Raw genomic sequence first — 17452 nt, forward strand, 5'->3', positions numbered from 1 at the left:
TTTTCTACAAAGCGCTTTACACTGGTTCTCATTCACCTATTCTCACACACCAATGGTAGCAGTGCTGCCATGCAAGGTGCTAACTTGCCATCAGGAGCAAGTTGGGGTTCAGTGTCTTGCCCAAGGACACTTCGGCGTGTGGAGTCACGTGGTAAGGGAATCGAACCGACAACCCTACAACCGTCCAATAGTGGACAACTGTCCATGATATATGATGTATGAATGAACTTCATGACTCTTGTTGTATGAATCTTGTGTGCAGGAGCACGCTATCCCCACACACCTGGGTTATGCAGTGGCTCCTCATCACTCAGGCGTCTACCCCATTCACGTGCAGCTCTACGAGGCCTGGAAGAAAGTGTGGGGCATCCGAGTGACCAGCACAGAGGAGTATCCTCATCTCAAACCTGCCCGCTACCGCCGCGGCTTCATCCACAGCGGCATCAGCGTGAGGGTCTACACCAACACACACATACAAGCAAAATTGCCTGCTTTCCTTCCCTAGGCTTCTTCTGGGTTCCAACTTCCAAAAACATGGCAGTAGGTGGATTGGTTATTGTAATTTGCCCCTGGAGTCCCAAAAATTCCCGTTAATTGTCCGCACCCAGTGTTCATGGATATGCTCCGGTTCCACCACAAACCTGACCATGATAAATTAGTTACTGAAATGAAAACACAGAAAACTGAAATAAAAGTTAATTAACATTTAATTAAATATAAGAGACATTTTCATTTCATTATTTTTTTTTTCATGTGATAACTACTGGACAGAACTAATTAAGTGTGGAAAGTTCTAGCTGCCTCCAAAGACATGCATGGTAGGCTGATTGGCATGTCTAAAGTGTCCGTAGTGTATGAATGGGTGTGTGAGTGTGTATGTGATTCTGCCCTGTGATGGACTGGCACCCTGTCCAGGGTGTACCCCGTCCTGTGCCCGATGTTCCCTGGGATAGGCTCCAGGTTCCCCGTGAAGCGGTAGAAGATGGATGGATGGATGAAGTTCTAGCTACCCATGCAATATCAGAATATATATATATTTTTTTAACTTGAGTCCATACCTTGCTTCATATTACATCAAATCACTATGCATGCAGATTATCTGTGACTTGGTTAACGTTGAAGCATTGATTATTTTATGGATTGTTACTAAACCAATGGCACATTCGTATATCCGTTACAGAAACATTGATTTAGTTCAACAGTATTCAGTAAAATGAACCCTCTCTCACAGTACACTGGTGTTCCATCACACCGGCGGGATGGAAACCGACTTATCAGACTTGTTCTATCAGTATGAATAAATGAATTATTTTATCACAGCACGGCTGTTATAAGATTTGTCAGGACACTGTTGGATTCCTGTATGTAGAGTATCGTATTTAGCTGCTGGTGAGCAGGGCACCTCTCCACAGTAAGGCCCTGTTTACACTAGTGTGTTTTCGTTTTAAAATGCATAACTGTTTCTACGGTTACGCCTGTCGTCTACACTACTCCGACGTTTTCCACCCTCCAAAACGGAGAATTTTGGAAACGCAGAAGACCCCGTTTTAGTTTGAAAACTCCGGGCTCGTGTAAACAGACCAAAACGAAGGCGTGGCTTCGCCCACATTCGCCCCCTAATTGGGTCTTCTGGATCATTGCGTATCCTTCTCTGATTCTTCAAGCCCCTACCATATGACCATTACGCTACCTTGATCGTATACACTACAACACGGAGACTGAACCACAAGCTTTGCTGGCTTTGTTGTCATTCTTAGCAGCCACTGTGCAGTTAAATTCTGTATCTTATTATACCGCAGCTGCCTACATGCGCAAGAGGCGAGCTACGATTAGAGCAATCGGCAACAAATCTCATTTCAAGCGGCGTAAGCCCTAAATGGACTGACAGTGACTAGCAACCAACTTCTTGATTACACTTGTATGTGCAGGAATGGTCATGTGACATTTGTATTCGGCCGTGTAGTGTGGATGGAGATCGTTTCTGAAACGCAAACGGCAGTGTGGACGAGGATCGTTTTCGTTTTAAAACATTGATGCAGAGATCAAACGGACAGCACATCCATTAGATAGATTATCCATCCATTTTCCGTACCGCGTATCCTACACAGGGTCACGGGGGAGCCTGGAGCTTATCCCAGGGAACTCAGGGCACAAGGCAGGGGACTCCCTGGACCCGGTGCCAACCCATCACAGGGCAACAGGCAGCACAACTAAAACTTTTTTGATAGTAAAACGTATGCTATAACTGCCACAATAAAATTATAAGATTTAAACCTGCTAGGCTAGGTAAAAAAAAATGACATACTTATGAATACCTACAAATTCTTAAAGTATTGAGTGTCTACTTTCTAATGAACCATTAATCACTACAGTGGAGTGTGACATCACAAGGGAACACGGGGGAACCCCCCAAACAGGCGCATTTTCCATTTCATTGACCTCATGTAAATCCACTTTTACTGAGTAATAACTTTTAACTTTTGTGACATAAATCATAAATTATTTATGTTTTGTCCATTCTCGTCTTATATTACACTATATGCAGTGTGTTTATGGAATAAAAATCAATAAAAAGCTAAACGAATCGAACAAAACCACACGAAGACGAAGTAAAACTATACTAGATGTAAATAATAGATCTCAAAATAATATAAAAATCTTAAAAAAAAAAAAAGACTACATTAACATATTCAGTGCTTCTTTCTGTATCTTCCAGTCGCTTTTTCTGTCACTTTCATTATTCACTTTTTCTTTCTCACCCATACTCTCTCTTTCTCTCTCTCTCTCTTTCTCTTCCATGTTCATACTACTTCTGTTCCTCCATGACTCGTTCTTCCATTTCATCATCCTCTTAGTTTCTTTTTCTCTTCACTCTCCCTTTAACCCAGACACAAGTAAGAACTGTAATAGATCAGGAGTTTTACTCGGTCTAAAGCCTGGACTGACATTAACCTGCTCTTTACTCTAAATGCCGCCTTTGGATGATTTTTTTTGTGAGCTTCATTTCTGCACGTGTCTGACCCCCGGTGTGATTGTCCTTGAAGCATAGAGAGGAGTAAGACAGGAGGAGGGAATGGAGAGCTGATTACTGAGAACAGATTTATATTCAGATGTGGGTTCTGCCTCTCATTGATTTTTATATACACCCGCTGAGTTCATGAACGCCCCGAGAGAGATTATGAATATTACATTAAGCCTCGCTCTATTTATTGAAGTGAAGAGAGAAGCTTGGTGCTTGCCTTACCGTGTGTGTGTGGATAGATGGAGGGTGTGCTGAGGTGTCCAGGTCATATGACGCTCTGTATATGTATGTGTGTGTTTGTGTGAGAGAGAGAGGGGTAATATAAGCATGTGCTTTTGTGCTTGAGATAACGTATTGCCTTTTCCTCTGTCAGGTGCTGCCGAGGCAGACTTGTGGTCTGTTCACTCACACTATCTTCTATAAAGATTACCCAGGAGGCCCTCAGGAGCTCGACAAGCTCATCAACGGAGGGGAACTCTTCCTCACTGTATTACTCAACCCAGTAAGTACACACGCGCACACCTCCACTACTCCCAAAAGCACATGCGATCAGCCTTCTTAAAATTTCATCTCCAGCATGTTTATACTCTGTGACAGAAAAGACACAGTTTTAAGTTTAGTAATCGGAGTCAGTGTTATGAAACAGAATAAATAATATGATGCTCTTTCCTTTTATTAATCCATGTATGAGGTGTGGTTGTGTTTCTTTTTATAGAAACTATATATAAACTGCGTATGTAGATGCAGCTTTTCGCAGATTGGTGAACTTCTGCCCATCTTTACTTCTGAAAGACTCTGCATCTCTAAGATACTCTTTTTATACCCAATCATATTACTGACCTGTTCCCAATTAACCTCCAGCTGTTTCTTTTTAGTAACACTTACTTTTCCAGCCTTTTGTTGCCCCCGTCCCAACTTTTTTGAGACGTGTTGCGGCCATCAGATTTCCTCGGTTTAAACATTTGATATGTTCTATTGTGAATAAAGTATGGGTTTATGAGATTTGCAAATCATTGCATTCTGTTTTTATTTACATTTTACACAGCGTCCCAACTTTTTTTCGGAATTGGGGTTGTATTTGCTTTGTAAAAGAGTGAAATATATTTATAGAAACACCGATGCATGAAATTACTTTAGTTAATATGAAGAACATCTCAGCCTGTTAGTTTACCCCTTTTTTTTTTTTTTTTTTAAACACATTGACACAAACCTGTTCATTTTCCACTCCAAAGTTTGTGACTTCACATTACTCAGTATGGACAGGTCCTCAGCTAATTAGGGATTTTATCTTATTGTAAAAGCCCCATGTTCCAGCCTTGCCAGGAGCTCAATCCAGGCCTGATCTAATGCAGTGATTAGCCCTTGGTTCAGACTGACTGGATCTGATCAATGAGCAACGCTCGTGGAGTTGGTCACCTAATTGCATGTTCGTCTCTTTCCTAATGAGCTTCTTGCTATTGATCAGAGTGACCAGCTAGAGTCATTAAGTTTTAAAGGGTGAGTCACACACCTGGATAGGACGTGTCTGCTAGCTTTAACCCTTTGAGCTGTACATTCGACAGTGTGATACAGAAATCGTAGCTACTTCACCATCACTACATGACCAACTATGATGGTAGAGGAAAAATGTTTTATTTGCAAAATGATATCTTAGTGCATGAGATGCTTGAAACTTCCTGCTATAACAGCTGTTGTTTACTTTATTTTCCATCGTCCAGTTGGTATATCCAGCCTTGCATATCCAGATTATTTCAGCACACTTAAAACTGCTTGACTGTGTAGTGTACAGTTGTAGAAGACTAATGATTTATAGTCACACTATCCGGTGTCACACAGATGAAGATGAGCCTTTGAGCCTTGTTCCGCATCCCATGGTTTTTGATCCTGTTCAGTCCTCGTGTTTCTCGATTCTTGTCTAGCCCGGTTTATATTATTTGCCGATCGCCACACCCCTTGCCCGGTTTTTGACCTCGAACTTGCTTTACGATTGGGATTTGTCTGCCTGCCTCTCTTAAATATAAGCTTAATCGGGACTCCAACCCCATTACACGACTTTGCTGTTGTTGTTGCGGTCGTTGTTGTTGTTGTCGCTGTATGGGCTGCAATGCATTATATAATGTTTTTCATTAAAAAAAAAAAAAATAGTCTTGTTGTAGATATTGTTGTCATTGTTTCTGTTGTTTTGGTGAGTCTTGATGGGTTTGGAATGGGATGGGTTATATACATTTTTCCATTAAAAAAAAATCAAAAATAGTATCATTGTTGTGTTTGTCACTGTTGTTGCAGTTGGTGTTGTCTTTGCTGTCATCGTCGTCGTTGTTTGATGTTATTTCTTCAGTTCGTTGGGCGAGTCTGTATGGGCTGCAATGCATTATATACTGTTTTTCATTAAAAAAAAAAAAAGAAAAGAAAATAGTCTTATTTTTATTGCAGCTGTTGCTGCTGCTGTTGTTGTGATTGTCATTGTTTCTCTTGTTTTGGTGAGTCTCAATGGGTTTGGAATGCATTATATAAATTTTTCCATTAAAAAAATAGTATCATTGTTGTGTTTGTCACTGTTGTTGCAGTTGTTGTTGCCTTTGCTGTCATCGTTGTTGTTGTTGTTGTTTCTTCAGTTCGTTGGGCGAGTCTGGATGCGCTAGAATGCATTTTATATTTTCCCCCAGGAATGATAGGAAATAGTTTACTGCTTTTCAGAACTTCTCTGTACATCCAGTCTTCCAGAAAGAATTTGGATAGCAGAGTTTGGGTGTGTACAAAATAACGGAGTGAGCAACACAACACGCAGAAAATATACATAGCAGTTTGATGACATGAGTGTTCCACTCTGACCAACTGGGGATTGGTAATTCGGCTGGAGTTTCACATGAAGCATTTATCCCAATCGGAGCACTGAAAAGACAACAGGGATTTGAAGAGGCCGGTATGGCGGTCTTTTGATGTATGGGGTTAATTACAAATCCTAATACACAAATGTTTCTTTGTGTTTTGCAGATTAGTATCTTTATGACTCATCTTTCTAATTATGGAAATGACCGTCTGGGGCTGTACACTTTTAAGAAGCTGCTGCGTTTTCTGCAGACCTGGACTCACCTGAGGCTGCAGACCCTGCCTCCTGTTCAGCTGGCTCACAAATACTTCAGCCTCTTCCCGTCAGACAGAGAGCCACTCTGGCAGGTGCGTGTATCTGTTTGTGTGTGTTGTATGTCGAGCGTGTGTGTAGGTGTTGCGTTTTTTTTTCTTTCTTCTCCCCCGGTTGTGACTCATTTGATTCTGCTAATTATCAAAACCCGCAGTGAGCTGAGTCAGTCGTCTTGGCACATTTTTATTATTATTTTTTTTTCCCTTTCTGTTTTCACAGTGCTTGAATGTTCCCAGGATTGCTATTAAGAAGTGTTCTTGTATGCCGAGTGTGTGTAGGTTGTTGTGCATGAGGGAGTGTGGGACTGAGGGCATCTGATGATTGAGAAGTTAAAAGAGGCCCAGGCGGTCGAGGATTGAGGGAGCGTGAGAGAGGGACTGAGGGGAAGAATAGCATTAGTGTACAGTGCGGTGCCGTGTCAGGCTCTGTGGTCAGCAACTACTCATCAGAGAATGTAGAGCTTGTTATTCACAGCTTTTCTTTTCCACGCTCGACTCACTGTAATGTGGCTCAGTGTGTTTCTGTTCTCCTCTCACTAACTGTGTTCTACTTTGCTCTCTGTGTGTGTGTGTGTGTGTGTGTGTGTGTGTGTGTGTGTGTGTGAGTGTGAATGTGCTTTGTTCTTCCTGCTCTGATCTCTTTTCTTGCTCATGTCATTTGTACTCAAAGCCTTTCGCATTAAGGTTCTTGTGGAGTCTTTGTATGTGCAAGCGTTTGTGCCTGCACACGTATCACCTCCAGCTGAGCCTTTCTCAGTGTCACCCAGTGCACAAGTGCTCTATTGTCTCAGTTCTGTGTGTGTGTGTGTGTGTGTGTGTGTGTGTGTGTGTGTGTGTGCTGGTACTGTCAAAACGAATTTCACCGTTCATGTACGATTCAGATTTTCCTTATGTTTACGAATACAAAAGGGAGATATTCACAGTTGAATATTTAAGTTAAGCCCTCCTCCCTGTAGTCACCAAATGTGAGTCTTTCAATGCTCACATTTCCTAAACTTCTCCCACTTTACATAGTATACTTTTATGCATTCTTCCCTATATTTTGAGTTATACCACAGCTCTGTTCAAGTCTTGATCCGGATTGGTAAATTGTAATTGATTGTAAATCAGCTGTTTCTGTAGTAACAGCTAATTTACATTTATTCTAAGCATAACAATAAACCGATTTATTTAATAAAGGGATATGAAGTTTGTCTTTCGCTATGCTGCTAATCGTAGGTTTTAGTGAGTGTGTGTGTGTGTGTGTGTGTGTGTATATGTGTGTGTATATATATATATATATATATATATATATATATATATATATATATATATATATATATATATATAAAAATTTCCACTATGGGAAAGTCGTCAGGAAGAACAGTTTAGCACTTTATGGTTTATCGATAACATGACAAATGGATTTTTTTGTTTTGTTTTATTAACTCCGAGAAAGAGGAATAAAAGACAGGTTGCCGTGGAAACAACTGTCAATAGCTGCTGTAACGGAACCGATAACAAGAACGAACTTGTTTTGTGAACGCTCCACGACATTAAACATAACCATAAACGGACAAAAGTCTGAACTAAGTCATTCTTTAATGAATAAAAATGTGTAATCACAGGTAAGTTGCTATGGTGTTGCTCGTATTTTATTTCTTACATATTTTTTTTATTATTGATCGATTTTTTCCAGTGTGTGTATTAAAAGCAAGATCACATTTTGCTTTTTAACAATTTTTTTTTTTTTTTGAGTCACCTTTCATGTGCTGAATTTTACTTGCCATTCTTTTGGGCATTTTGTCCAATAAATGATCCACAACACCTTTTGTATTATAGTATATACTACATGTAGTGAGCGTATATATTTTTTGGTGTAAGCCAATTGAGATTCAGCAAAACTATGTGCTGGAGATGCTTAACGAAATAAGTTAAAAAGTATGAGAAAACAATTAAAGATGCATCTTAACCCTCAAGGTTTTAGAGATTTAAATTCATACTGTTGGTGTCTGTACTGTGCTTCAAGAAAGTGTAACAGTTTTCACCTTTTGTATTTTGTAATATGAAGATATAATGCAGGGCATCTGCTAATGTTTGCTCAGACTGGACTGCACTATAAACCTACGATTACTAATAATTATTTTTTTAAAATAAATAAATAAACACATTTGGCTTAGTGGTTAGCACGTTTGCCTCGCACCTCCAGGGTTTGTGGTTCAAATCCCGCCTCCGCCCTTTGTGCACTGAGTTCGCATGTTCTCCGGGTTTCCTCTGGGTACTCCAGTGTTCTCCTCCAGTCCAAAGATGTGCGTTGTAGGCTGATTGGCATTTCCAAATTGTCCTTAGTGTGTGTGGGATTGTGCCTTGTGATGGGTTGGCACCCATGTTCTGGGTGTCCCCACGCCTTATGCCCCGAGTTCCTTGGGACAGGCTCCCCACGACCCTGTGTAGGACAACTTGTATGGAAAATGGATGGATGGATGGAAGTTCTAATGCAATTAGACAGTAAATGAATTGGACTTTATTGTGAATGTGTGTGTGTGTTTATAAGCCCCATCACCTGACACTGATTTTAGCAAGCACACAGTCATTTATGATTATAACTGGAAAGCATATGCCCATGCTTCAGTCATTTAGGGCCCAGATTAAACCCTGACTTGTTAAATTGGGCACAAAAATCTTCCTTCCTGAAAAAATAAACCAGGGTTAGTCAGACTGAGGTTAATCTTTCTTCAGGGGAACAAACATTTTCTGGTCATTTATAAGAAATATTGCTTCTTTAGAAGTGTAAATGTTTTCCATTGCAGACTGATTAAGGAAATGAATTGCAGTTTAGCTGAATCTGTGCTTTTGTTACAGTTAGTGTGGGTGTTGTGGCTTGGAGGATTTTCTCCTGCATCTTGTTTTTGTCTTAGGAACTAGCTGGCTACGGTTAAGTGAATCATCTGTTAGGATACAATATAACACCCAAAGAAAGCGACGATGAGTGTGCACATTTCTCTATAAGAAAGCTCTATTCAGCTCTATTCCATCTTCATGACTTGACTTTGACATGACTTTGTTAGTCCCTTCAATGCGTAGCGTTCTTAAAGGCACATCTGTCGATATTTTCCTCTACCTCCATTGTTTTTATAAAAATCATTCGCACCCTGTACTGCTCAGTGTTCATTTCTAATGACCTTTCTACCTTCTTTGCAATGTTTTAGAACCCTTGTGAAGATAAGAGACACAAGGATATCTGGTCTAAAGAGAAAACATGTGATCGCTTCCCTAAGCTGCTTGTGATTGGGCCACAGAAAACAGGTGAGTGCCTAGAGCTCCACCTACTGGACATGCTGGGTAAACACACTGGACTGTGACAAGGCAATGGCTCTAGTGTTTAAATAAATTGGGACAGTTTCTTATGAGGAATGATTTTTCTTGTGGTCATTTTTAAAATGGATATGGTTTCAAATACTACTTGCAGCTTAAGGGTTGGCAGTGTAAGAATATATTACAATAGTCGTTTCATATTTATGTTTGACACCAAAATGCAAACAAAACAATAGTAAAACATTTTGAAATGCATACAGAAGATGCATAGTTTCAATATTTTTAGTATTTTAATATATCTACCAATCAGCTATGGAACGCCCCCATCCCCCCACCCATTTTTACTCCATTTTATTTGGTATCAGGGACAACCGCTCTGTATCTGTTCCTGGGCTTGCACCCTGACCTCATTGGCAACTATCCCAGCAAAGAGACATTTGAAGAGATCCAGTTCTTCAATGGGCGCAATTACCACAGAGGAATAGACTGGTGAGAAATACTCTGGACTTGCTCCTGTACCTCTGTCTTTAGCCTTCTCTTTTCTTTCAGGTGATTTTTTTTCCCCCCCCACCTGAATCTGCAACACCATCAACTCCAGGAGAGGAATATTTTGCTGTCATTGTAACTCAAATACGTTACTCAGAAATGTTGATATCTGCACCTTGCTGCTGAAATCACTGCCTGCTGAGAAGCAGCATTATAGGTGTATGTGTTTGTAACTCATATTTCTCTGTTACAGGTACATGGAGTATTTCCCCCTCCCCTCCAACACCAGCTCAGATTATTACTTTGAAAAGTGCGCTAACTACTTTGATTCTGAATTAGCAGCGGCCAGAGCAGCAGCTCTCCTGCCTAAAGCTAAAATCATCACCGTCCTCATCAGTCCTGCAGAAAGAGCCTACGCCTGGTACCAGGTACTGTCCTGTCCATGCCTATTTCCCTGCTTCTACATGATTTACCACAAGGGTTTAATATCTTATGTAAAAGTTAATAACACTCCAGAAGCAGACCTACTCAGTAGCATCTGTCCCAAACAATAGAACTGCTATTTTTCCCTCTCAGTACTAAAAGACCACAGTTTGAAAAAGCTTGAGATTGGGTAGAGGTCAGGAAGTTTGAGGTCAGGAAGTGCTGAGCTTCATTGGGAATTGTTTGAGGTCATAAAAAGTTATGAAGATCATGAAGAGAGAAGCTTGAACTTGAGGTTAGGAAGAGCTTTAGATTAGGAAGAACTCAACTTGAGGTCAGAAAGAGCTTAGTTCGGAGATGGGTAGAGCTCATCCTGTGGTCATTATGAGCCTGAGTCTGAGTTCAGGAAGGTCTGAGCTTGGCATCAGGATGTTCTGAGCTCTGGGTGACAAAGAGCTGATGTTGGTGTAATAAAGAGTTGACCTTGATTTTCAGGAAGAGTCTGAGGCCAGGTAAAGCTGAGCTTGGAGTCAGGAAATGTTTAACTCGGGGTCAGGGGTTACTGAGCTTGGGGTCAGGAAATGCTAAGCTTGGAGTCAGGACGACTCCACAAAGAACTAATGTTGGATTCAAAAAGAGCAGATCTTGGGGTCAGGAAGAGGTCTTTTTGTGTTCAGGTAGAGCTGAGCCACATAGAGCTGATGCTGGGGTCAGGAAAAGCTGAACTTGGAGTCAGGAAACACTTGAGCACAGGAAGGACTTGAACACTGTAAGAGCTGAGCTCGAAGCAAGGATGAAGTCAGGAAGAGCTCTAGGTCATGGAAAGCTTGCTCCCAAAGACCTTGAGATGAGTAAGGGTTGAGCTTGAGGTCAAAAGTCATCGTGGAGGAATAGAAGATTGTGTGTGGAGCATTGTGGATCAGATGAATCACTATATATTCCCTGTTCATCGCCACAGCACCAGAGAGCACATGATGATCCAGTGGCTATGAAATACTCTTTTCATGATGTCATCACTGCACCCCGTGATTCTCCTGCAAAGCTGCGCGTCCTACAGAGCCGCTGTCTGGTGCCGGGGTTGTATGCCATTCACCTCGAGCGCTGGCTTACACACTACCACCCCAATCAGGTGTGTGTGATTCTTTCAGTTTCCATAACCTCATTGCCTTTTTGTAGGACTTCATTCAGTGTGGAATGAGATCTAAGAATATATGTACAGCGCTGTGAAAAAGTATTTGCCCCATCCTGATTTCTTCTGTCTTTCTGTATAGATCATACTAAATTGTTTGAGAAATGAAAACAAAATCTAAGATAAAACAAAGGCAGCCTGAGTAAACACAAAATAGAGTTTTTAAATGATAATGTTATTTATTGTAGCAAAAAAGTTATCCAATACCAACTGGGCCAGTAAAGATGACTCAACCAGATTTTAAGTTTAAGGGGGCAGTTAGTTTTTCACATGGGTGATTTTTAAAACTTTTTATTATTATTATTTTTTGCTTCAATAAAAATAAATAAATAAAAACTGTATTGTGTTTACTCAGGTTGCCTTTGTTTTATGTTGTATTTCATTTGAAGATCTAAAGCTATTTACTATGAGATATACACAAAAACAAAAGAAATCAGCAAATACCTTTTCACAGCACTATATGTTTTCATGATGTCTTTTTTTTTTTTTTTGCATTATGTAGATTATGGTTGTGGATGGACAGATGCTGAAAACTGAACCAGCATTAGTCATGGATAAAGTCCAGAAGTTTTTGGGATTAACGAATACCGTGAACTACCACAAGATCCTGGCGTAAGTTTAGTCGCTGTTTAGCTGCCGTCTGATAACTGAATAATTATTTTACGCAAGAAAAACTAGATCAAGTATAACAAAGAAAAAGGGTTTGTGTATGGTTTTTTTTTCTTCTTTTTTTTAAATTAAAATGTGTAGTTTGGAACCTTATTCTGTTTCCATGAAACATAAGAAAATAGGATCAATATATGTAGAAATAACTTTTGGGTGATTTAAATATTCTTAAAATGCAGCACCTGGATTTTTTTCAGTTGCCATGTTGTCTCTGTTACAGTCACCTGGTTCCTAATTTTAAAAAGCACATTGTGGTCTGTATTAGCAGTAAATCAGGCATTAATGGCAATCTTTAATTTAACTTCTTCTTGTTATGAATTACCCAGTAACTGTTGATACACAACTGGGCCATTCAAGATCAGTTGCCCATTTTAGCCTCAAAATGAATCTGAAAGGCAAGCAAAGGAGAAATACAACAGCTTTTTGCAATATGTATTATTTAAAGCCCAAACCCATTATTTTCTTGATTCTTAAATGGATAATGTGAAAAACTTACACAGTTTAGGAATGTGGCATGTCCGTAGAGTTTTCTGTGTTCACTGAGGATTTATGATGGTGCTTGAAAGTTTGTGAACCCTTTAGAGTTTTCTATAATTCTGCATTAATATGACCTAAAACAACATCAGATTTTCACTAAAAGTAGACACAGAGAACCCAAAATTCCCAATATTACATATCTGTGAGTGTGCAAAAGTATGTGAACCTCTAGGATTAGCTGTTTTATTTGAAGGTGAAATTAGAGTCAGGTGATTTCAGTCAGTAGGACGATAATTGTACTACAGAGTTGAAGCTGTTCTGTACTGAGGAACGGGCTAAAATTCCTCCAAGACGATGTGCAGGACTGATCAACAGTTACCGGAAACAAAACAAACAAAAGTTCACATACGTTTGCTGCTCACAGTTATGTAATATTGGATAATTTTTCTTAATAAATAAATGACCAAGTATAGTATTTTTGTCTCATTTGTTTAATTGGGTTCTCCTTATCTACTTTAGGACTTGTGTGAAAATCCGATGATGTTTAAGGTCATACTTATGCAGAAGTATAGAATATAGAAAATTCTATATTCACAAACTTTCAAGCACCACTGTACATCCTGAAAGCAGTTCTAACTTAAAGTCTGTTCGGACTGGTCTAGTTTTATACGGGGAGGTTGGGTAAGGTAATAATTACCTGAGCCTCGCTGTGATTTTAATCCCGTGTGAACTCGTCATGTCAGTTATTTTTTCCGGACTTTTCACCCGTGTCGGTGAAGATTACAGCGTCTTTTACTTTCTATAGAACGGCCTGTAAAAATAACCCCAGATTAAACTAATCCTGTGCAAATTGACCTTTAATACTAAATTGTTCTTCGGGGATATTGGACTTAACACTGAAATTATCTTCTGATCTGTGCAGGTTTGATCCTAAAAAAGGTTTCTGGTGTCAGCTCCTGGAGGGAGGAAAGACTAAGTGTCTGGGAAAAAGTAAAGGAAAGAGATACTCAGATATGAAGTTAGAGGTACACTATCTTCCCCTGTATCATGCAGCTCCTGCTACTTCCATTTGTCTCTGTACATTTATCAGGTGATCTGTACTGATCACAGGTTGCATGCAGGAAGAATTAATTTATCTTCCTCCTGAACCTGTCTGTTTACACCATGCTAGAGTTATGTACAGGAATGTAACCACACTTTCTTGCTCTGTTTCTCCCTCTTCCCTAGTCCCAGTTGTTTCTAAGAGAGTACTACAGAGATCATAACATTGAGCTGTCAAAGCTGCTGTACAGGATGGGCCAGCCTTTACCCACATGGCTCAAAGATGAACTTCTTAACACTAGGTAGCTTTGAGCCTTGTTCCTCCCCTCTGTCTGACAATGGTACAGTCGCCAGCACCAGTCATTGGTCTGAAGTGGAATAAACCATCAATATTGTCATGGGTGAGGAAGTCATGTCACAGTGGATTTCCCCTGTTGCGTTCAGAATATAAAGTGGTTTGTAAAATATAACATCTCTACATCTGCTTATTAAAACCCCCATGGGGTAGTATGTTATGTCACAGACTCATCCGAAGAGGAACTGGTACATCCTCTCACTATATCGTGACAGATCTAAGTGCGTCATGCTTGATATGGTATTTAGTACTGGCTTCTCTCACTTCTTCTTGATAAGAGGAAGATTAAAACACATCAGATGTGCTGAGATAAGCCATGTCAGCAGAACCGGAACTTGCTATTTCCTCATCTGCAAAGAATAAATGCACTGACCATGATGGTATGGACGAACTGCCGTTTCTTCACCTCAGGACTTCTCTGTTTTGGAGCCACCGGAGCAAGAGTGTGTATTTTAAAAGTGCCAGTAATTAAAGGCTGCACTGGGGTTTTGTACAGTGTAACTACATCATGCTCTTTATATGTATATGACCTAATTACAAAGCCCTTGTTCAGCATGACCCTGATACAGTGCCACAGCAGCCATCAACACTAAACGAATGAGTCGTAATTAAACGCAAAGCCTGATCGGTATTGATATAATAATTTTTTTTTTTAATGATTGTTAAGGGGGTAATGATTTCCCACAGCTAATTTCTTGACGTTTGTCTACTTATTGTATCCTGAATCATCACCAACTTAATACAGCTCTAACAGGTAACATTTCCTTAGGCTGGGTGTACCCTGCTCAGTTCAGAGCGCTTCAGTTGCCATGTTTTGGAAAATTAGATTGAGTACAAGGTCCAAAAATGTAAGTTTGTTAACACAGAGAGAGCCATGCATTCATGGTTCATTCAGAAATATATGAATATTGAATGTGGAGAGTTATATTTATATGGTGTCACAGAATACATTAAATTTATCTTGCTTTCATATGAGAATTGTATGGAAAAAAAAAAAAAACCCAGCTAGAATATTGTTTTGCAAAGAAATCTTGAATAGTACAGTTGATTGCAAACGCTTGCACCCCTGATGTTTTAAAATTAGAAAACAAAATCTACTGTTAATGTGCTTTTCATCCCAACCCCTACATCATTCATTTCAGCCTTTCTTCACATATCTCAACTCCTCCTTCACTCATCCCAGCCCCTCCCTTTTTCATCTCAAATGCTCCCTCGTACATCCCAAACCCTACATCAGTCATGCCAACCAATCCCCTTTTCATCCCAACACCTTCCCAACCTCAAGAGCCAAGCCTTCATACCCCACCATACCAAACCTCATCTGGATCTAACGTCAGTCTTTCCACCTCTTTTCCACCAGTCCTACCTGCCAAAGCTGACCGCTCCCTCATCCCTCCTCCTATAGATTCAATCCAATCAATGTTCGCCAAAAAATCTCCAAAGTGGGGATATTCCCTGCACTATTAACATCAGCCATCTAATCCTCTCGTTTAAATCTTCCAACTCACACTCTCCTAAAACACTCACTGGTTCTGCACTGGCCTTTTCTGTCTACCACAGCGTAATCTTGCTCTGACTTCTCACCTAATCGAAAGGAACTCCATGACAACCTTGCCATAATATCAGATCTATCTGTTCACTTTGATGGAACCAGCTTTGGTGAATACCGTTGTCTCTTCTCAGCCCACTCCTCAGCATACACTTGCTGTCTGGATTTAGAACTGTACTGCTGCATCTTTCCTGTGGCATAAGTGGCTCTCCGTCCCATCTTGTATCCTCATGCTCAGTGGCTACTGTTCATCCACCAATTTGATATTAATTTTTATTTTATTATTTTAAGATGTAAGTATTAACTAAATTATGTTTTATAATAATTTTTCAATTTTAAACATTTTTTTTTTAATGCACCACTTCTTGATAATGGGCTTTCTGTACTGTTGCTCAGTACTTTTTTTACTTTATTTTGTTTAATGTTTACAGTTAAAGTGCAGGACATCAGGACTCTGGGATTATACAAATGGCAATGAATTGCATTTTCTGAGGCTGGGAATGTGGTATTATTGTTCTACTTAAAAAGTAAGACGTTAAGTGTAGTAACTTTATCTTCAGTTCCTGGTTGGAGACTATGTGAATTATTGTTTTTTTGTTTAGTCCCCCCCAAAATGATGTATTATTTTGTTACATTCTGCTTATTATTTTATTATTTTCTTTGTTACTGTACAAAACCATGCAGGAACCCCTAGTGAATGTGATGCATTACATGCTTTTCACCACAGACCTGTAACATGTATTTACAGGAAACACAATGTATGAGAACACTAATGAGCCTACCTTTTTTGAAAACCAGGAAGTTTTTTTCACTTTGTGTTTTCTCCGGGGCAGTGAAATTATAAATGTTCCTATATTAAACTTAGTTTGTGGTTTTAATCAGATTCTACGCCATGCCATATTATTACACTTTTCCGCCAGACAGAAGAATACGGTTGCAGCATTTTGACAGTTTTCACTGCAATGTGAGTAGTACCATACCCAAGCACTTATGCTGCAATCAGTTAGCCTTCTTACCCAGGTTCCATGCACAGAAGTGCTGAATAGGGGTTTAACACAATGCCACTGTCAGTATATGTATCTGTTCAGAGCTCCAAGTATTCCTAACAGTATCTGGATTCGGACTTAAACTAGATGTGGGTGTGGCCTAATTACAAGGTTTTTTTTTGTTTGTTGTTTTGTTTTGTTTTAAACCCCTGCCTGCATAGCCATTATTTTTGTTTGTTTTGTACCTGTTGTATTTTCTAATGAGTTTATTTGGTTCAATTTCACAGAATATAAACAAACTTGTAGCCCATTTAAACCCTGATGACCCTGACCAGGCAGTTACTAAGGATGAATGAATGAATGCAATAAATACATTGCTGTAAATACGTCATTCACATTCATGTTAATGACTATGATCTTTCTTTGTCCCGAGAGCTTCATATCTGACAGTTCAGTCGCAAGAAAATAAAAACCTCCTGCTAGTGTGAATTTTTTGTTTTGTTTTTTTGGTTTCTTACACAATATGCCAGGTCCAATGCACACCATTAGCCTCGACCAGATGCCATGGGAACCTTTCTAGCAAGATTAAGGGTTTTTTTTTTTGTTGTTGTTTGTTTTTTTTTTTTTTAGAAACTCTTTCTACTTTTACAGATGTGTAAAGGAAAGGCACGTGATCGTGATTTGTATGGTCGTGGGTTTGGGTTTGTTACTGTTCCATGCTGTCCTTTGCTGTCTGGTGGAAGCATGCCATTAGATATGTGTGAAAACGTTGAATTCGGGAGTTTGCATTATGCTGTCTTGTCTTGTTTTGTCCAGCCAGAAA

General features: G+C 39.7%; 1 protein-coding gene across 4 annotated transcripts in view; it reads left to right on the forward strand.

Moving 5' to 3' along the window:
• The window catches only part of ndst1a (N-deacetylase/N-sulfotransferase (heparan glucosaminyl) 1a), a 79102-nt gene extending 64244 nt beyond the window's left edge, over positions 1-14858 (forward strand). For all 4 annotated transcript variants that reach the window (XM_053641011.1, XM_053641008.1, XM_053641009.1 and 1 more), the window contains 10 exons: positions 263-448; positions 3396-3524; positions 6017-6199; positions 9352-9448; positions 9823-9946; positions 10197-10371; positions 11325-11495; positions 12058-12167; positions 13621-13723; positions 13926-14858. In XM_053641011.1, the coding sequence (XP_053496986.1) occupies positions 263-448; positions 3396-3524; positions 6017-6199; positions 9352-9448; positions 9823-9946; positions 10197-10371; positions 11325-11495; positions 12058-12167; positions 13621-13723; positions 13926-14045 (1398 nt within the window). In that variant the 3' untranslated portion in view covers positions 14046-14858. The remainder of the gene's footprint in view (positions 1-262; positions 449-3395; positions 3525-6016; positions 6200-9351; positions 9449-9822; positions 9947-10196; positions 10372-11324; positions 11496-12057; positions 12168-13620; positions 13724-13925) is intronic.
• Positions 14859-17452: the final 2594 nt, after the last annotated feature.

The sequence above is a fragment of the Ictalurus furcatus genome, chromosome 14, assembly GCF_023375685.1.
Source record: "Ictalurus furcatus strain D&B chromosome 14, Billie_1.0, whole genome shotgun sequence".
In the NCBI taxonomy this organism is placed as follows: domain Eukaryota; kingdom Metazoa; phylum Chordata; class Actinopteri; order Siluriformes; family Ictaluridae; genus Ictalurus; species Ictalurus furcatus.